Genomic DNA, 21,573 nt, shown 5'->3' with positions numbered 1-21,573 from the left:
TCCAGGACAGGCAAGGGAGAGGCAGCTCTAACTCAGGGTTGGAAAGTGCCCTGCCAAAAGCTTAAACACAATAAGCAATTCCCTGGCTAGCAGGAAAATTCCAGATGGGAATTCCAGTTGCTTCTCGCTCCCCAATAAGGATGAACCAGTCTGCTGCAATTTCACCCAAGAAATGGCCGAAATAAATCTTAATTAAAGATTGTGAACAAGCAGTGATAGTATTTCATATGCTTGTTCACGTATTAGTAATGTGTTTTTACAAATCTCTGGTCAGCAAAAGCATATGCCTATGCTATTGCTTCTCCCAAAATCATTTTTTTTTCTACACTTGCATGCTGCAGAAGAGTTTGGGAGAGAAGCACTGGGTAAACCTGGGGAGGAAACAGGTAAATCTTTGCCCAGACTCCCCTATGAGATTATGAAGAGGAGAAGCAATATTGCTTTTCCAGGCTATAATCTGGATTAGTAGATATGGAGAGGATGCTTTGTCCCCCCCAGAGGCCTTTGCACAAAGCCCACTTAAGCAGGCTTTGTAAAATAACTAGGTGAGTTTTTTCCTTAACGTGTAAAAACAAATACCTCAAAGAAGTAGAATACGTTAATGAAATTTAATAGAAGTTTAATAGTGAAATTAAAGGGTCCAAGAGCTCTTTTGTTCAGAAGAAACAGTGGTGACTATGCTTTTACTGTACACCGACTTGGAGGAAGTAATTTCGTACAACACTGATAAATCCAAACTCTTTCCATAACTGACCTTCCTGGGAGCATTTAGCTCAGATGTGGCATGGGTCTCCATGATGACCAAAATAGGCATGTCAGTGAAGAGCTGGGATTGGTATTTTAATCCTAAATAGTGTTTAGTAGGATTGCAATTATATTCATTCAAAATCCATCTTCCTGCAGCCAAAGGGAATGGATTTGATGATCAAAACAAAATAAAATGTTAAGCATCCCTTGAAACCAACATCTGCTTTACCACAGAGTACAGCATCTTAGAATAAATAACCCAGTAGAAACATTTGTGCTGATATTTTCCCATGTTGTCCTATATGTAGTTTACAGAAGCTATTATGTGAAAATTACTTGGGTATTTGAAGCTTTTATTTTTTTGAAGAGCAGCAAAGTAACTCTTAATGTTTCCTATAATGTGAAGAATTTTTTGTTAAACTACATGATGGTAAAATCTGTAAAGTATTTATTGCTGAACAGCACGATAACAAAGTTCACCCAGTAGTTTTTTAAATTGATGCCTATTAGATAAGTTGAATAGTTCAAGAAACATTTGAAATATTGTGTACTATGAAAAACCTGGGACAAATGGCATCAAAGAACAGCCTGAAAAGTGGATGCACCTCTCATTCGGCTGCGTTCGCTCCCGTTGTGTATGAATGCATTCTTCATTCAGACAAGTCTCATACTCTATTGTATAATTCCAAATAACTGTGACTTAATTCTACAGGTATGTAGGAGAATTTGTGAATGTAGGCAGTGTTTCACCTCTTCGGACTTTCAGGGTTTTGAGAGCTTTAAAAACTATTTCAGTAATCCCAGGTAAGAAGCCCTGATCCTTACGTTTTGGCTCTCAGCTACAAGTGATTCTTTCTCTGTCTCTCTTTGTCCCTTTGACTGTTGTTTTTTTGCTGGTGTTTTGTCATTGTCTGTGTGTGACTTTCCCTTGTTACAGATACATAACTGAATTTGTGGACCTGGGCAATGTCTCAGCCTTACGAACGTTCAGAGTACTGCGGGCGCTGAAAACAATCTCAGTCATTTCAGGTGAAAATCAGGTTAAACACTCCGGCTGCAGTTAAAGCCTACATGCCATTTCCAGTAGTAAACACAGTAATTACAAATGACTTAACCATAGATATTGTTCAGGAAATGGAGGAATGTAGGGAATGTGACCTGTCAATAGAATACATTTTTCATATGTTTTTCCAATACTGTTTTTGTGGGCAGAAGGAATTAGAGTGCCTCCAAAATTACAGACCTCACTAAGACGAGTGCTGCTGTAAGAACGGTGGTATGCGGTGGCTCGTGAGTCACATACATAAAGTACTCATTCATGAACCATAGGAAAATGGCAATGAAACTGTTTTAAAGTCTTCGGATATTGATTTTTAAAAATGGAAGGTTAATGACCTCAAAATGCATATTCGTGTTTAAGAGCGCATCGATAGAGGAATCTAAATCTGTGCTATGAGCTGAGGTTTCAAGACTGCAGGCATAGATAGCCTAATTTGTCATGGTGTTTATCCATTTGCATGTGATAGAAACACTGTTTAAATTTCGGACCCTGAAGAGATCAGAAAACGTTTCATCATTGATTTCATCAACTCACATCTTCTCACATTTTCAAGGATATGATTCCCCCCCACTCCCACCCCCAAGAAAAAATTACTACATATCTGGTAATGAAAGAAGCTCTTTTTTTCATAGCTTTTTATCTAATCTATTACTATTTCTAAAAATAATAAATAATATTTACTATTAAGTAATTTATACAGAGATGAGTCCACTGAGGACTAACCATATGACAATATTTTCTTGCCAAGCATTATCTATGGACAGGTCTCATTCAGCCTCAGTGTTTAACATCGCCAACCTGCATGACAAGGTAGAGAAGATAGCAAAAACCATGCATGGTAGATCCTTTCGGTGATAATCCTGAACAGATGTTGGCAATTACATGTCAAAAATATTCAAAACATTGAGACAACTGCTCAGATTCTCACGCACAGCTCTTTAAGGTTAGAAAGGCTTTTCCACCCATTATGTTATGCAAATCTACACTGTAATAGAAATCTGATCAAATTCTGTGGTGTAAACTCATAGGTACGTGCATTACAACTATCACTAGCACTCACATGGAGTATAAGCTAGAAATGGGAATTCTGGAATTGGCGTGTTAAGAAAACATATATATCTGGGTCTAGGGCTTACTCCCTCTTTCCAACATTAAAGTGATGAAAGTCAGTGGAATTACGGAAAGAGCAAGGTACTTTTTGTTGAAAGTGTATGTCAAAATATAGCTTTTAAAGAATACTTTAGGATGATCATTCATTAGGTCTGGTATTACTTGAAATCAGTTCCCGTCAGGTTTTGGTTTGAAGTTTAAAAAGAATAATCTATTAGCAAAGAGGGTTTTTTTTAAGTTTTCTCTAATTGGATTTCCACTGAGAAAGGATTTTTTTTTTCCTTGGGAAGCAGAAAGTTGAGCATGGTTTGACAGATCATGTGGGATAGTAGTGGCTAATCAGAAAGAAAACTGGAATTTCCTAGTTTCCTTTGTCAGCAATTTGAAGACTAACTTGGAGGGACAGCCATCTCCAGGGGACACCTTTCACTTTCCATCTTGTCTCAAGCTTGAGCCTCTTCAGAGCAGAGCCTGTCAATTTTGCTGAGTTATATATATAACAATTTTCTGCTCTCTTATATCAGGGTTAGAGCTGGAGCTTGTTTTACATCAAATGATAAATTTTGGCTGGGTTTTTAGTGGAAAAAAAGGAGTACTGAGATTCAGAAGAACTTTACTTAAAAATATATCAAAGCCCTTCAGTGATATTAAACACTGAGTTGTTCCATTTGTTGGTTAACAGAAAAAGAAAAAAAGGTGAAGAGTCTTATTTATTAGAGTAATACATAATAACTCACATTCTCTTTTTTTCTTTCTGACTGACTATTTGATTAGGATTTTGATAACTGCATTTTTAGGTACTAGTAACTAAATTATTTGCTGACATAACTTCATGAAGATATGCTAATAGAATATCTGGCCTTAGATTTTATTGTCAAGATTACCTGTGCCCTGAGTATGTTTAAATTACACATGTGGAGGATTGCAAATTGCCAGGGAACACCTAGCTGCCTGTAAAGCACAGCTAAGGTTTCTTTTTAATGTTAGCAGATAATTTCAGAGGAGGTGGTTCATTTCTCAGTTAGGCAAGCATATTTTAAAAGAAATATTGGGCGTGATGCTGTGGTTTATTTGGAGATCAGTCTGAGTTTTTAATGATAACACAGGCTTATGCTGAGATGAAATATTTTTCCCCAATAGGCTTAAAAATGAAAAGATGATGAACACTAATATCTTCCACGAGATTTTGGGGTTCAGCTGCTAGAGACAGGAGAGGGCAGCCATCATTTTTGCTTCCTCTTTTACATCTTAGGTGAAGAACACTGAGAGGTATTCTCCTTTGCAAATATCTAAGCTTTTCCTCAATAAAATTGATCACACTTTTCCATCAGGTAGTTATATTTGCACAAACATACTTGGCCTCAGCATGCTCAGTGAAATTGCTTACCGAAAGTAACGGGCCAAGTCCTCCGTGGTGTAAGGCTTCTGTCCAGCAAAGCACTTAGAGGCTGGTTTTCAAAGGCATTCTGCTTCACTTGAAATCAATGAGTTTCACTATTGACTCCAGAGGGAGTCAGTAAAGCTAACAATTAGTGCTTTTAAAAATCTCACCTACCTTCAATGCCTGGCTCTAAGTGCGCAAGCAGGCACAGGGACATTTAGGGGACACGGGCTCGCAGGGCTCAAAAAGATCTCCTCAACTCCCAGAGTCCATTCCCCTGGCCTAAGGCTGCATTCAGTACAGCTCAGACTTGGCACGAAATTTACTGCCTGACTTCTTCTAACAATCCTTCAAAGGTGGAGGTCTCGCACCATCTTCCCGAGAAGTCTGTTCCAGCACCTCATTGCTTGCACCATTAGAAGATTTTCCCTGGGAAGATGGGTTCAGATCCACATTCAGCAACACAAACATTAGCATCTACCAGCAAGCCGTGTGCTTCCCGCTCACTGGAGCTCTTGGGCTCACTTTGGTTGCCATCACGCCGGTATCTCCTGCTCCCCAGGGCCATGGATCACCTGCAGGTCCTGTCTCTGAATCCAGACCCCCAGCCAGCCAGTGTGTAGGACATCAGGTCAGTGCCTTACCCTCTGTGGCAGCCCTCAACATGCCAGAGGACCTTTATGGATCTCCCCAATTTTCCCTTTTTTGTGCTAAGCACACCCATTTCTTTTTCTTTTCCAGTTGCCCGTGATATCAAGAGAAAGCAAGCTTTGTACAGTAGCTGCCTATCTGTCTATCTATACTCATTAAAAGAAAAAAGTTTTTAATTTCCTCAAGTAACACCTTATATTCAGGTGCTTAGAAATAGGTAACATTTTCTCTATGAGAACATAAATCCTTCAACTCTTAGTGATTTTCTGTATTAATTAGCGTCTTGCACATTGCCATGGCAACTGGCTTCGTTCGTTTTCAATCTAGATGGGAATTGTGGTCAGCAGCAGAACAATCCACTGAAGTCACTCATTTGTCTCCCATTACCAGCGTATCCAAGTCCCAGTGTGCTCAATAGGAACCCTTCCCATGACAACAGAGGGTCTCGAATCATAGTTTATCTGCATGGAAATCACCAATGTTTTTGATGACTACTAGTTGAGGTAATATTGAGATACACCCTTGTATGCCTCCCCATCAAAAGCCTGCAAAATACAGGCCATCGTCATCACCAGGATTTTGTAAAGTGCCTGTATCTAGAGAAGCTCCACTGCTCTTTCTGGAACAGGCGTGTACATCACGGACATCTCACATGAAATGACAGGATACCGGCGAAAGGTGACCTCATAGAAAATTGGGCCAAGGCACTTTGGGGCCTGATCCAGCTCCTGTTTAAGTTAGTGTGAGTCTAAAGGCTATAAATAGTGCTGTGAATGTTATCCAGTGCTTTACTGATAGCCAGAAAAGAGCTGGGAGCACAAGAATTAAGACTGTGCGGAGGAGAGTGACCCCCGTTCCCTGCTTCAATCTCACTGAAGTCCTCCTGCAGAGAGATAAATGTCATCCTTCCAGTGGCTAAATCACTTAACTCAAGAAGTAACTATCCCAGAGGTGAAAAATACATGACATATTTGTGTTTTCCTTGGAGACTGACCTGACAGTCACATTTCCATGCAAAGATGGTCTACAGGAATGCTGACAACCATTCCGGTTTGCCAACATGCTCTTAAACTCTATGCTGCCCCACGTCTCAGTGGCTAGTGACAAAATACGTTCATCAGGAATGAACTCTTCTCTCCCTATATGCACATGGCTCACGCAGACATTTGCAGGACACGTGCATATCCTCAGGAGAAGGATCAGGCTAGGTGAGGACAATCATGGCGCAAGTCACACTCTTTTTTTCTTTTTTGCTTTTTCTCCCCGCTTCTTTCCAGACTGTGCATGATAGCGTCTAATGTTCTGTAGGTGATTGCCAACATCTGGTACGGATGTCATACTGAATTACGCTAATACTTTCTCACATCTTGTAGAAGGAATGGATGGGTTTGTGGGATCTTGCCATTTCTCATTGTTTGGTGTTGCTTGCATTTTCTATGGTTTCTGATTTGCATTTGAAAACTGATTATTTGATTAACCTCTGAATGTGGTAATTTCTACCTGCATTAACAGGAATGTTTGGGCCAAATCCTTCTTGTTTTCTGCAGATGTCAGGCTGCCTGTACAGCCCTCATTCCACTGATTTTGGATCTCGTGGTGTTTTTCCTGTCATGCAAGCAGGATTTGGCCCAGAATTGTGGAAAGAATTCAGTGATTCAGGAAAAGCCTGCATCGATTATTCCATAGGGAGTAATCTATAGACCCATTGTCATTTACGGGTGTACATGTTACTCAGCTTTGGATCAGATCCTCAGTTTTTCTGTGCATGCTGCCTGGTGTTTGACTTGCAAGAATTAAGTAAATGCCTTTAATGCCCCATAAATAGTATCTTCTATTAAGCTATATTGCAGTGCTCTCATTGGCACTATTTCAAAGGAGGATTATTTATCTAGAAGATTTAACAGTGCTCTAAATTTGAATACATCAAGCATTGCATTTACAAAACATGGGATTGATTCAGAGAAATACAGAGCACCTGCAAGAGGTTCTGGGTGTCCTTATTTCCCCTCAGCCCTTCCATTTATGAGGCACAAGAAGTTTAAATGAATGGTGATTTAAACACTTTGCTTAGCAGTGAGTTGTGCCGGGCAACTTAATGGATGCTACTTAATTTTCTGGGCAAATTTTGTTTTTAAAGGGTGTGAAAAAACAGCTAGACTGTAAGTATACCACTCTCCAAATGGTTTTCCTGGAAAGTTTTAACAAAGGTCCAGGAGGCAGAGTACAAGTTATTTTTGAATGGTCTTTAATTAGAGCAATTGTATTACTAAAGCATTCTTTTCTTAAACTGTTCAGAAGCCTGTATGCTATTAAAACACAAAAAGGAAAAGAAAGTAAAGCAGAAAGCCCTCTCGTAAAGAAATTATTTGATACCTGCAAGGAATGAACTTGTAAAACTAATAGTATAGGATTACTATTCTATTTAAAACCCCAGTAAGTAAACTGAGAAAAACATGTTTCATGAAATGACCTTGAAATCAACAATACTGGGGCCTGATTTTGAAAACAGATAGTCTTTACTGGTGATTAGGATTTTGTAGATCTTGTTTCCTAATATTATCCCTATTCATGTTAGGACTCCCATTGTACTTGCCCATGTGAGTAAGATTAATTAGTGTACTTAGATGATACTAATACAGGCTCCAAGCTTGTATTTGTATTATGAGCAAATAAATATGCTGCAGGGATTTCACAGAGGGTACTGCAGTAAAAGAATTTGTGGTTTGGCTTTTTTTCCCTTTCGTAAGACTCAGTTTGCATTTGGACTTCCCAAGTTTCACCAGCTTCAGTGAAGAAACATCCGTGCATTCAAAGGACAGCCAGTGATGAGAATCATTGAAAACATTTCACAATATTAGATAAAATAAAAAAAATATTCTAGTGCATTTGCAAATCATATTTCTTTTCCATACCACACTACTTGTTTAAGACCCGGCTGTCCTAAAGGTCTTGTAGTCTTAACACTGGGTAAGGGTGAGACCCCAGAAAGACCTTCAGAAGTGGGCTACAACTAAAACTACTTTCACTTCAGGTCTAAAGTTCACCCAAGACTAGATTAGCAGAAGAGCTATGCTTTTTATTTAGGCATCAGAATAGATAGCCAAATCTACAGATGGACTTAAAAGTTCAAAACGGGCCTTTTTTTAGGTACCTGAATAGAATTGACCTCATTTGTAAAATCTCTTTCTGGTGAGGAGTGCACATAGCATGCCAACCCAGTGTTTGCCTCATGTTTGTACTACAATATTTTTGCTCTATTTTTGAGAAGAGCGGGGAGCTATCTAACCTCTCCTTCTTTGTCATGCCACAAACTAGCTTTAAAGAGACAAACAAAGAATTTTGTGGAGAAAGGGGACTACCCACACCTGATGGGTCAGTCCCTTTTGGATAAATAGCCATTTTATAGTTGTTAATATCATTCACATGTTAATGTAATGGCAATACCTTATCCAGGAGTGGGATATTTTAGGCTGCTGGATATAGGGACTGCTGGACCTGTTGGCCATTCTAGCAGCTCATCCTCCTTTGAGAAACTATGATTTCCCCTTACTTTAACTGCAGAGTTTAAGCAAGACCAAAACCACATTTTGCCTTCCTGTGAGTCCTCAAGTACATTTTCATATTATTTTAAATTATACAGCACTAGCTCAACCTTTGTGGCTGCCAAACTCTTGGGGTGGAATTCCAGGGAACTGAGATTTAATGTGTATGATCATATTCAGTGAGCAAATCAATGTGCTTCTGAGTATTGCCCAGGAGAATTCCTCCTGTTTCCTCTTTGCATTTTCTTTGTTCCATTTAACTCAATTTCTCTTACTGCTGCCATACTGGTGACATTGATTATCAGAAAGAAGCACTGATTACTACTTATCAAGTATTAATTAAATATAAATAGGAAAGAAACAACAAAATTGCTACCATTGTGCAGGTGATATTAACGTCCAACTACAGCACACAAGTTTAGAAGAAGGGTCTTTTTTTGAAAGAGTGGGGTTTGTCGTATTCATGTAATATTCAATCAGCTCAAATAGTGCTGATCGCCAGGAACATTTCAAAAGCAAGCAATGTCTTTTGAGAAAACAGTATAATTATTTGTATCTGTGTATTTATAGAATAATAAACTGAAGCTAGTGTTACAGGATGAAATAACACAGGAGAGGCTAATTTGTGTGACCCAAGCCTTCGGTGTTTGTAATAAGATGATTTATCTATATTGGCAGCATATTACAAAATTATAAACTTCGCCCAGGTATTGTTGGAGCCTCAGGTTGTTTTAGTCAAATAGCGTCCACTGAGTTTATTCGATTGCCCATATTATTTGGCTTATTTTTAATCCCAAATTCTTGTTGTCTTAAGCAAATGAACTGAAGGCAGAGGAATTATTCATATGAGGACAGTGAGCTGGATTTGGCACCAAAATATGTAAAATAATCAGGGAATAAATAATATTTTCATACCTCTTCATCTCTTTATGTGAGGGATAAAGTTATCGGAATCACCTGGGTGATTTAAAAGTAATTCACATTCTCAAACTTCAATGGGATTTAGGCTTTACAGCCTCTACTACCACTCCATGAAAATGTAAAAGACATTCTGTATTTTCTTTATCCATGAATATTTTTGTACCTCACTGTTCCTCCATTCAGTTCTTTCCCTCCATTTTTAAATCAGTGTTTGTGTAAGAGTAATACCAAGACTTTTGTCCAGACAAAAGTAGGCCCAACTAAACATTCATAGTGATCACTTGTCTCTAGTTTCTGCCGTCCAGTTACAAACATGTAGTGGAAACCCCTCCGATTTTCCTTTCCATGGAGATTTTCATAATGAAACGTAGCTATCTGCAGACATGTTTCAGCCTCTCAGTCTATAAACTCTTGGCTTTTATCTCCCTAGGACTGAAGACCATTGTAGGGGCACTTATCCAGTCTGTTAAGAAACTTGCTGATGTGATGATCCTGACCGTTTTCTGCTTGAGTGTCTTTGCCCTCATAGGCCTCCAGCTCTTCATGGGCAACTTGCGACACAAGTGTGTCAGGGACTACACCAAGTTTAACTCCACCAATGGCACGCTGTACTTGGATGGTAGGATGTGGAACACCTCAGAGGAATTTCTTAGTGATCCAGGTAAGCTCTTTTTCATCCTGTTGTCTGGCGTTTTTGGTTGGTTTGGTTGGTTTTTTAAAATTTTATCATATTGACCATAATCTATCTGTGAATCAGCAAATGCAGCATTACCTGACTACTGGCTCTTCACGATGTTGATTTGGTTTTGAAAGTTCTAGATAGCTTTTTCTGATCTCTGTGGTGCCTTCACAGTTCATGCCGAAAATATTTCTGGCACTTTCCTATGATCCAGACTAAGGTCCTCGTTGTATCATTGATGCTTTTCACAGTTTTAGGGTGTCTCATGATATTTTCTTAAAGCTCCCTTTCCTGGAATTAGGCAATCACATAAAAATTTCAAGCCTGTGTGTGGGTCTGCTTTGCCCACTGTTTCTTTAAACAATTTATAGCTCTTGCATTTTCTAGCAAAACTTCAAAATTTGAATTAAGGGTCTTAAAAAACCCAAAAAGTGAAGCAGAGCAATTCAGTATTTATTAATCTAAAAAACCCCAAGAGCATTTTTTTTTAAGGAAATCTTATGCTATTAGGGCCCTAACTCATTATCTGGGTTGGGCCATCTTGCAGTATCTGGTGCTCTGATGTTTATTATCAAAAGGCTTGTTTTCTAGGCCAAAGCAATTTTTAATACTCTAAAGTCTGCTACACTTTGAATTACAATGAAATAGGTTCACTGAACTAATTTATTAACATTTTTTAAAAAATAAGCACTTCATGTAAATAAACTTCAGAATGTAAACAAGTGGCCCAGCTGTTGCTGCTCTGAAACCCTCTGAGTCCCTGGAGGGCCCACACCAACTGCAGTGGACATGGACTCACATCTAAAACAATTCAGTATAACGCTCTTGAGAGAAGGAAGCAGCCAGACTGATGTGCGTTGGTAGGAACTTATGACGGGTGACCTTTGGTATTTTATTTATTTTGAGAAGAACGTGGACCCTACAGGCTTGTATCTATCTCCAGCCATCTGCACTATAAAAACCCCGCACCTGACCCCTGGAAATCGCCTGGCTTGACCCAGGGCTCTGTTAAATGCCTGGCACAGGGTTGCCTCCAGCTTCTGCTGGCTCCTCAGCATCGTACACCTCTTCAGCCGGGCTGTGTGGTCCAGGGATTGGGCCAAGGGCAGTCCCACCGTTCCCCACAGGTGACTTCTGGCTGTTCTGCTCAGCTCCTCTCCCTGCGGTCTGAGCAGCCCTGGAAGCAGTGGTGTTAGAAGGGTTTCATTCAAGGAATAAAAAGCTCAACGTCGGTGTCTTTAACGTACGATGCGGTCGATGCAGCGTTAAGGAAGGGCAGCTCACGAAGCTCTGGCTGAATTAGGGTTGTCTTTGGGGCTGACCCTGACTAGCAGGTTCTGTGTCCTCTCAATGTCCCCGCATCAGAGCCTCTCGTCAGCTGAAAGGGGAAAGAGCTCTGTGCCACAGCTAAAAAACCACAGTGGGCCTGTGCTGGCTGGTGGTGGCCCTGCTGACATGTTTTCCCACCCACGGTCTCCGTGCTTCCAGCTTGGAGATGAGTGCTCATGGAGCTAGTAAAGAAATCTCTGCACCTGAGGTGGGTTACGGCACTCCACGGCTCCTCCACCCCCAGATGTCTGACAGATGTGCGAGGTGCTTCTCTCCCCCTCTCGTAGAGGCATTGAGGGATAAAATAGTGATGGCTGGAGAGTATAAAGCCCTGCAATAAAGGTGAAGGGACGAAGCGGAGCTCTGAAGATAGTGTGGCTCTTTGGAAATGGAAGTAGGGTAAATGTGCTGCTGGATAGTCTCTATAAAAATATAGTTAATGTCAGGGCCAGCTGCAGCATTGCTTTAAATGGGAGGAATTGTACAGCTGCTCCAGCATACCATGAGCAAGTTTATTTGTGTGGCCCTGATATGGGGAGGAGGGGAGACGCTCCCATAAATCCATTTAGTAAATCCAGCAATGGTTAATATGGTCATGAAAATATACTTGTGTCGCTACAGGAGATTTACCTATTACAAAGGTAATCAGCTTGGTGAGATAATGGATTAAAGCAAATTAAAGTTTGACCATGTGGTATTAATAGTAAGTAATAATAATATCAATGAATGTTTTCATGTTTTCAAAATATCTGAAAATAAAGGCACGGTACATTATGGCAAACAGCCGTCAGTTATGGTGGATGGAGGAAAATGATTTAAATAGTTGAAGTGTTGAGTCAGTGCAGCAGGCCACTGAAGAACTAGAACAAAAGTAGATTTATAGGAAAAATGTACTGACTTCTGATGAAGAATAATGAAGTGTTCCTCGAAATGCTGGAGAAGGTGGTGTAGCTATTAGGCTAGGGAGAACAATATTAAGTAGGATTTTCATTTAATGTTGACTGTTGCACTAAAGCAATTCACAAATGGAAAGACTGGCTCATTTTGTAACTAGATGGGATAGTGCTTTATATTTCATTTTGCATAAGTATTACAGTGAAATGAAGTGATTGTTTAACAGAGTAGTACTGACCACAATTTAATAACAGTCCAAATTTTGAGTACTGCAGGGAATTAAGCAATACATACAGTTAGATTAAAGTGTAGGCAGACCAAATTAGATAAAAAGAGGAATATATTAAGAAACAGAGTAGTGTCAGTGTTTGTTCTGAAGAACTGGAGAAGAAAATTGGCCAACATGTTGAGATAGTAGAGTTCACTTGAAGGAAGCACAGGCAATTACAAAAGCTCTTTGGAGACTTCAAAACCAATGAGGCTGAGTCACTTAGTTTGGAGCAGGGATACTAATCTAAAAACCAGAAACCTGAAGTACTGACAGAGATTTACAAGAAAACTTAAAAAAAAGGGGGGAGTGGGGGATGTAAAGAAATAAAGGAGTGAAAAACAGTCAAAAGCAAAATTGGACAAAATGGATTGTTAATTCTGTTCATCAGGACACCAAAATAGAGAATCAAAATGGGGTGTTATGCAGTTCTCTTCTTGGAGAGCAGAAGTTTGCTTTGGATTCTTTGAGAGAGTTTTTAATGTTTTAAAGTACAGTGGGGAGCCTCTGAAATGGCATCAGCCTCCTCTTGTGCCTTTGAACCTTTTTTGCATGAATGGAAAAACAAAAACGAATGAAACCCCTTAAAAGGGTAAAACAGTGAAGAATTGCCTGGTGCTGCAAAGGAAATAGCTGAGAGACTTAGTCATGATGTGCAAAGAAAGATAAGAACTCAGTTTTCAGTCTTTCTGTGCCCTTTTTAGCTTGAGATAATTGTGTGCCACAGGCACTTTGTACAGTACAGGAGACATTTTGGGTTTGTAGAAGGCTTCGGATAGCTTCAACTCTGCTTTTTTATTCCAAACTGACTTGGTATCTGGACTAAATTCTATCCTCTTTCCTTAGCTCCTTTCAGCGCCCAGGTAGGACATATTTTCTCATCTGTCTTCTCAATCCTCTTGTTTTCATTTTATAGATGGGGGAAAAAAAGTCAGTTTATAAACTTTGCATCATCATTGGCTTAACCACCGTTATGTGGTAACGTTTGATTTTTGGTTGATCCTTGAGGAAACAACCACAGTGCCCCCAGGGCTCAGGAACTCCTCCTTCCTACACACTGAAGACCCACTCGTACTTTCCTGCTCTACCACTGTGGTCACCACAACTATCTTGGCAGATGGTGCAGGTGCTGCCCGGCCCCTCTGCTACCCCTGTTCCTGCCTCCACCACCAGTAAAGGCATTGTATCAGCACTGGTAGTGGTGGTGGCAGGAACTGTGGTGGCAGAAGAAAAATATTTATTTCCAAAAAAAAAAAAAAAAAATTTCATCCATTTCTGTGCATGGTAGATCCATAAGCAGGCATCCCTCACCACCTCCCCTTTCAGGCCTTTGGCGGTTACTTAAACTTTCTTGCATTAACTTGTCAGTTCTACATTGCAAGGTTGCTGGTGGTGTTGAGAATTGTTGGGTTCTCTCCTCCTCTTGTGCATCTGCCATGAGACAATCCTACAAACTAAATCCCATAAGGAGCAAGGATTTCCTACCTATCCACCCAACGTTTTGCTTTTTCTTTCCATCATTTCAGTGGGTCGTGCAGCTGCAGGAAATGCCAGGTAATTTGGGAAGCAAGGGACAGAGCCCTTAAGCATGGGGATTCAGTGGGAAAATTCCCACTGAGCGATCTCTTCCATTTAGCTTCACTAATCACTAGCGTACAAAAGCGACATTGAATGTTCCTGATCAGGCTGTCAAGAAGGGGACTTTCTTGGCATTGACATTAAAAGCTTAATTCTGTGAAAGAAACGTCATCTAAGCTGCTGGAGGTGCCTCTGTTTCCTCAGCTTTGTTACTGGGCACAGCAGTTGTGGTAAGGTGAGATACCTGCTTAGTCTCTCCTCAACTCACAGCGGAGACACAGGTCTAAAATCCGCCTTTTGGTGGGCACATCTATCTCATGATGAACAGGAGGATTCTTCTATTCTTTCCACCAATTTAAATGACTCTGGGTCATCACAATTTACAAACCAACTTCCAAGAAGGCAGCTTATCAGAAAAGTTATTCCAGTTTGGTTTTGCCTCCAATGAGTAGTGCTTACCACTGCAAACCTAGGAAGGGGAATATGGAAGAGTAAGGCAGAAGTCGCTCATCAGGTCTCCCATACTCCTCCATAGGACCGTCCTTTGCCTGTATGAATGGAGTGTGGGATGGGTGACCGCTGAGTATTAGGTAGAATAAGGCTAAAAAATTCTTGATGTCAAGCGCCAATGGTAAAGTTAAAATGGAGGCAGAGTTCATTCATCTGGGAAAACAATGACTGCTGGTAAGTAACTATTTTCCTACCTGCAATTCTAGACTCGGTAAGGGACTGCAATCAATAAGCCCAAGGAGGATTATTTTTAGACATTAATAATAACAAACCTGGGAATCTGAAGTTGTAGATGCAGCAGTGTTCATATATAAAAATGAAATAAAGACAAAAAAAAGTAGAAAATAGTGATAGTTTACATCCACAGCATTATGAAAATTAAGTGATCAATACATCAATAGCAAAGTCATTGAGCTGTCAGTTAGCTTTAGGAGAGCTAATAGTTTAGAAATACCAGCTGATTAAAGATCTCCAAGCTTAATTCCAATACTTGTAAAGATTTCTAGGAAAGCAGCTGCAAATAGCATGCTTGAAAGCCTGTCTTAGGCTGTGGTGTTTAAATTAAAGATGTATTTGATGAAGTGAAGCTTTATGAATGTGTGAGTTAGAGTGGATGTCAGATATGTCACTGGCTTAGAGAGAGAAAAGATGTAACAATGGACTGGGTGTAGTTGATTCATATGGCTGATGATTGTAGAATCTTTAATGTCATTTATGTATTCCATTACTAAAATGGATTATTGACTAGTCTGTAAGTAGTAAGTAGAAATCTAAGTTTAAATAGTGTGTTCTTTTGTAGAGCAGGGCTCAATGTAAGTGCTGAATGCATAAGAAAAAACACTTCAGAAAAAAAACCCTTAAAATTTAGTAAAATTATTATAAAATAGTTTTGAAATGATAGTCTCAAACCCCAGTATTTTCTTTTTCTTTAAACTAAATACCCTACTTAAGACACTCTGAAAAGGTCTTGTTTCAAAGTATTCTGTATATATTTTCTCTCAAAATCAGTATCTTGTAAGGTAAAATAAAACCCTGTAATTTCCTTAGATAATCTCGTCCAAGCTACTGAAATAAAAAAAAAAAAAAAAACAAAAACATAAAAGAATGTTTAAGCTTTATTAACCTTTTACTGGGAAGGAATCAACTGCTATTTTATAGCTTAAAAGAAGACTTTTCAGGCTTGGTTGGTGTGGGTTTTTTTCCAGACTAGTTTCTGGCATTCATTTTGTGGCAGTGATTTTTCTCTTCTTCTGAAGTCAAACTGTGTAGTTACCAAAGGTCTGGGGGGTGGGGGGGCAGGAAAAAGCTTTAATTAGAAAGAAAAAACCCAGATAAAGAGAAATGTAATCTCTGTTTTGTCATCTCCAGTTAGACCTGCAAGACTTATGGTTGCTTCAAGTTCTATATTTAAAAAGATGTATAAAATACATCAAGTTTAGGTCCTTATTTTAGGTACCTAGTCTTTGCGGGTCCCGATTGCATCCAACGAAGTGATAGGAGTGATTTGGAGAAGGAACTTTCTGAGGTGGTCTCTGGAGGAGTCTGCTTCATTTTCTATCCCTTAATCATACTAGGCAGCCTAGGGAGATGATCCCACTAAACCAGCCATGTTAGATGCCTAAGGTTGAGGAACATGACCACTCTGCATAGATGACCTTTGGTTGCAGAGCAACTTGCTGACCATTGATGTGATACCCATCCAAATCATGGTCTTCTTGGGTACTTGAGAAGGGATGACAGGCTTGTGGGAAGTAACTGGTCTTGCGCATGGTGTGAATGAACCGGTCTGGCTGCTCGGAGCTGATAAACTAGGAGCAGTCCCAGACCAATGTGACATAATTCTAGAGACTTCCCACATCCTCCTCTTTGATGTCCTAGGTGTAATGCACTGTCGAAATAAATGGGCATGGATGTTGAGGCGTATGTCTGAGAATATACAGGAATATACATGCGTGTATATAGATGCGTGTGTGCGTACACATCTATCTTCTCTAAGCTCTGTGCCTTGTTAGCGCCGCCTGATGAATTGTTTCATTTTTGCTTTCAGAACCGCTGAAATGGAACTGCATGAACTGATACTCTGAAACTGTATGAGAACTGTATAGAAAATAATGATGTCCAAGTCAGATAATAAATGTAGCAAGTTTGGGGAGAGCTGAAGTGTTTGAGGTGTTGTCTGAGGTGGTAATAGAAGACAGTGAGTGTTTGATGAGTAATTATGGAGGTGGGAGGAAAGAGGGAAGCAATAAATCAGGCTGAGACTGGAATAGGTGTTTTATTATGTATGATTGTATATGAACCAATGATTAAGACAAAGAACCTCTCTGGGTTTTCAGGCTGTGCTTGTCAGCATGGAATCTGTTCACGTTACTCCACCGTTAACTGTAAATATTGTGGCTTTGTTCGGATGCTGTGGATCTTTTGATAAAGAGCTTCATAAATGCTCAAACCTTAATGCTCTGATGTGTTATTAACATGTGCACTTTAATGTTTTAAGCTAAATAGAAAAAGAAAGGCCCAGCAGAAGAAGAGCATGGATCAGAAAAACATAGGAATTGGTACTGTTGTATCCAATACAGTGTCTTTCTGACCATTCAAAAGGAATTTTTTTTTTCGGCCTTGTGGTGAAAGAGTAAGTTCTTACTTTGGAACAGTTTTTAAAACAGGAGGATTTTTTTCCACAGGTACATTTCTTTTGCTCTCATCACTGCATTACTGCTCACAGAAAGGAGAGATCTACTAAAGGAAAGATCTGTCAGAAGATTCAGACTGAACATTTTCAGAGTTTTCCTGCACCTTCAAATTGTTCATAAACTATCAAACTAATACACCACTTGACTTGCACAGTGATCTGCATTTGAAAGGACCTTGTCTGTGCCCTTTTGAGCCTGTCCATGGACTTGTGCTTGCTCCGGGCTCAGCTGTAATGTGCCTTGCGAAGGCAAGAGGTAGCTTTTGCTTTTAACTCTGAACAGTCAGCCCAGATGCACCGTGAGCCCACCCGCAGAGAACGGCTCACAGTGCTGCTTTCCCGCATCGCACTGCTTTTAACGAATAAGTAAAGAAATATTTTCTCCTGATACTTTTCATCAACGCTGAATTCACCCAAGTGAGGTGAAGGTAAAATATGGGAATTGCCAGGCTCAGTCTGGCCTTGGTGTATCTACAGCAGCACCTGTGGCACAGAGCAGCCCCACATGTTCCAGAACAAATTAGTAGAGCCTGAAGTATAGATATTTTTCTAAATTTTTATTAACATTAACTATTGTAACTCTGGATATCCTTTTCTACCTTAGCAACAAATCCCTCTTTGAATGTTTTGGCCACAGGGGCAGCCTGTGGCAGTAACTTCAGCACTTGAAATGGCAAGTGTAGCGAAAAATATTTCCTTTATCTTTAGTTTTGAAATTTTTTTTCTTTTTTTTTTTTTTTTTTTTTTCCCCCTCTCCATTTATCTTAGGGCAAAAAACGTTGTTATCACGTTCTATGACCGGGACCACACAAAGCTCCCTGTTCTCATTTTCCAGAATGCATGCTATTTTTTACTCTGATAGTCACCTCTTTTCTAGGATAAAAGATCTCAATTTTTCCAATTGCTCTTCTTATTAAACTTTCCCCAGTCATTGTCTTTACCTGCTTCTCAATGCCCTCCAGTTCAACAGTATCCCTATTGAAAGCAAAGCTGTGGTCTGTCTTCTGGACCATAGAATCATAGAATCATTTAGGTTGGAAAAGACTTTAAGATCATTGAGTCCAGCCATTAACCTAGTACTGCCAAGTCCACCACTAAACCACATCTCTAAGTACTACATCTACAGGTCTTTTAAATACCTCCAGGTGACTCCACCACTTCCCTGGGCAACCTGTTCCAATGCTTGACAACCCTTTTGGTGAAGGAATTTTTCATAATAACCAACCTAAACCTCCCCTGCCATGACTTGAGAACATTTCCTCTCCTCCTATCACTTGTTACTTGGGAGAAGAGACCAGCACCCACCTCACTACACCCTCCTTTCAGGTAGTTGTAGAGCGATCAGGTCTCCCCTCAGCCTCCTCTTCTCCAGGCTAAACAGCCCCAGTTCCCTCAGCTGCTCCTCATAAGACTTGTGCTCCAGGCCTCTCACCAACCTGGTTGCCCTTCTCTGAACACACTCCAGCACCTCAATGTCCTTCCAGTAGTGAGGGGCCCAAAACTGAACACAGGACTCGAGGTGCAGCCTCACCAGTGCCCAGTACAGGGGAACAACCACCTCCCTGCTCCTGCTGGCCCCAGTTTCTGATACAGGCCAGGATGCCGTTGGCCTTCTTGGCCACCTGGGCACACTGCTGGTCATGTTCAGCCGGCTGTCGACCAGCACCCCCAGGTCTTTCTCTGCTGGGCAGCTTTCCAGCTGCTCTTCCCCAAGCCTGTAGAGCTGCATGGGGTTGTTGTGACCCAAGTGCAGGACCTGGCACTGAGCCTTGTTGAACCTCACACAATTGGCCTCGGCCCATCGATCCAGCCTGTCCAGATCCCTCTGTAGATCCTTCCTACCTTCCAGCAGATCAACCCTCCCTCCCAACTTGGTGTCATCTGCGAACTTGCTGATGGTGCACTCGATCCCCTCATCCAGATCATTGATAAAGATATTAAACAGAACTGGATAAAGATATTAAAAAAGAGCTGGATGAGACAAGCCACTGGTTTATAGGTTGTTTCCTGTATAGTACTCCATCCTGTTTCTCCTGCATCTCAATATTACACTTTTCTTTGATCACAGCTTCATATTACATGAAACTGTTGGCTAAGGATCCCTAAAAAAATCCGTATCTCTTACCTGAACTGATACAGGGAATTTAAAACTTCAAAAGGTTATGGATGGGTGAGATTTTCTCCTTCTCTGCTTTGCTTCTCATTCTGACAACATAATGTCTCACTCTGCATTTCTCTGCTCATTTTATTTTAGTGGAATAAGCCTCTCTAGTGTTCCTCATTCAATCCTGGCCTTGGACTTGATTTACCTGGAAAATGTTGTGTATAGTAGATTTTGTCACCTCTCTGCTCACCCTCTCTTTCCCTTGTACTTATAAATGTAATAAAGTGGTGCAGATACAGCCCTCTGTTAGCCTGCAGAGATACTGCACATTGACTTTTCATCTCAACCTTTGTCTTTTGTCTTTAACTCAGTTTTTGATCCAATTCATTTGTTTTCTTTATCACAGTACAAGCAGGAGTATTTTCTTCTATTTTTCTGGCGTCTGTCTGTAATCACAAATGCATTCAACCCTTGTATCAGCTTTTGTGTGAAACATATAAAAAAAAACCTCCACAAAACACACAACCTCTACAAAACTTCCAGAAAGCACACTTCAGCATTTTGCTGCCTATTCATGTGAAGCGTACATCTAAACAAGTGGTACTAAATATGCTTTTAGTTACGTGCTATGCAGCCTACAGCCCTAAGAGTGTGGGTCTGCGTGACTGGTCAGACATAGAGACATGGAAGGAGGTTATCTGAAGATGTTTAAAAGCCAGCATGCGTATTTATTGCTAGGCATTGTCTCCTGTCTCGTCTTCCTCAGGATGCTCATGGACTTGGCATGGTCCCCAAGGCAATTTGACAGCATCTAAATTCTCTGCTTCCCTCTAGTCCGCAGCTCCAAATGCTCCTGATGTGCTTTTCCTTCCCTCGGACCGTACAGGCAGCACAAACCAGGTACTGTGGATCTTTGAGGCTTTCAGAGCCTCTTCCTAGTGCACGGGAGCCATCTAGCAGAGGGCTTGATCGATATTTTTTAGTGGCTTTTTCTCAAAGAGGGAAGAAGCTGTGCTATCGAAATTGGGCACATTTTCCGTGCTGTGGTCACTGCTGAGCCCTGGCTGGGAAATTGCTTCTTTGGCTTGTCTCGAGCATGGGGGGAAGCAACCATAGAAGCCTACCAGAGACACTTGAGCTTAAGGAGACCACTTTCCTCCCAGCACCTTGTTGTATGGTATTCTACGACCTCCTCCCAGCCCCTCCATATCTCCAGCAGGATTCATACCCAGAATTCAGGGCTGTAGTTACCCTAAAGTCATGTATTAACCAATGCCATATATAAGATTCTCAAAAAAAAAGTTGCCCCCTTGATCTCTGCCCCCTCTACCCACCCAACCATCCTCACAGTTAACTCCTCCTGTTGCTTTTTTAACTGAAGGATGGACATATCCTTCTAGATGGTTACGCGGTAAGGTGGAGGGAGAGAGCTGGGCCAGAAGCGAGCACCCAGGGGAAGAGGGAGGGAAGGATGGGGAGCAAGAAGGGAGAGGAGAGCACCCAAGAGCTTGCGAAACCCAGCAGAAGGGCTGGCAGCAGCAAATGCCAGGGGACAGCAGAGGAGAGCCAGATCCCCTGTCATGGGGGTGAGCAACAGGAGAGTAACTGATTATTATAATTATTTGCAACCCCTTTTAGCAGGGAAGAGCTAACTGGCAGTGCCATTTATTCCCAAGCATTCTTCCCTAATAATACCCTTAATACAGCCTGTTCCATTGCTTTTGTGAGGCATGTTTTTCATCTTCAAACTCAATTTCATTTATTAGAGACTTCACCGTATGTGACATAGTGTGCACACAGCAAGTGCAGCAAGGATTCATTTTAATTATTAGTATTACCAGGAGGTACAGTGTGTTTGTGCCGGTGGGCGAAAGGGCGAGGAGGGGGTGTTATCTATTTTGATTCTGTGTCACGTATCGCAACTGTAAGGTGATGGGGCTTTCTGAATTGCATTTTAAATTTGGAATTGGGACGTTTGGTGGCTGACAGTGCTTTGTGCCAGCCGTAGCACAGGGAGAAAGTCTCCAACCAGCGAGCACCCGTGTGGCTGCAATAAATAGTCTGAGATAACAGACACCTCTCTGAAGTTTTTGTTAGAAAGTCAGCC

The 21,573-nt window shown here is 40.8% G+C and overlaps 1 protein-coding gene across 4 annotated transcripts in view; it reads left to right on the top strand.

The window, feature by feature from the left end:
- SCN5A (sodium voltage-gated channel alpha subunit 5) overlaps positions 1-21,573 on the top strand; it is a 216,444-nt gene that overhangs the window by 55,474 nt on the left and 139,397 nt on the right. For all 4 annotated transcript variants that reach the window (XM_049798505.1, XM_049798504.1, XM_049798503.1 and 1 more), the window contains 2 exons: positions 1,685-1,776; positions 9,843-10,073. In XM_049798505.1, the coding sequence (XP_049654462.1) occupies positions 1,685-1,776; positions 9,843-10,073 (323 nt within the window). The remainder of the gene's footprint in view (positions 1-1,684; positions 1,777-9,842; positions 10,074-21,573) is intronic.

The sequence above is a fragment of the Accipiter gentilis genome, chromosome 4 (genome assembly GCF_929443795.1).
Source record: "Accipiter gentilis chromosome 4, bAccGen1.1, whole genome shotgun sequence".
Classification (NCBI taxonomy): Eukaryota; Metazoa; Chordata; class Aves; order Accipitriformes; family Accipitridae; genus Astur; species Astur gentilis.
Note: the sequence above shows the minus strand (reverse complement) of the source record. Positions and strands in the feature narration are given on the sequence as shown.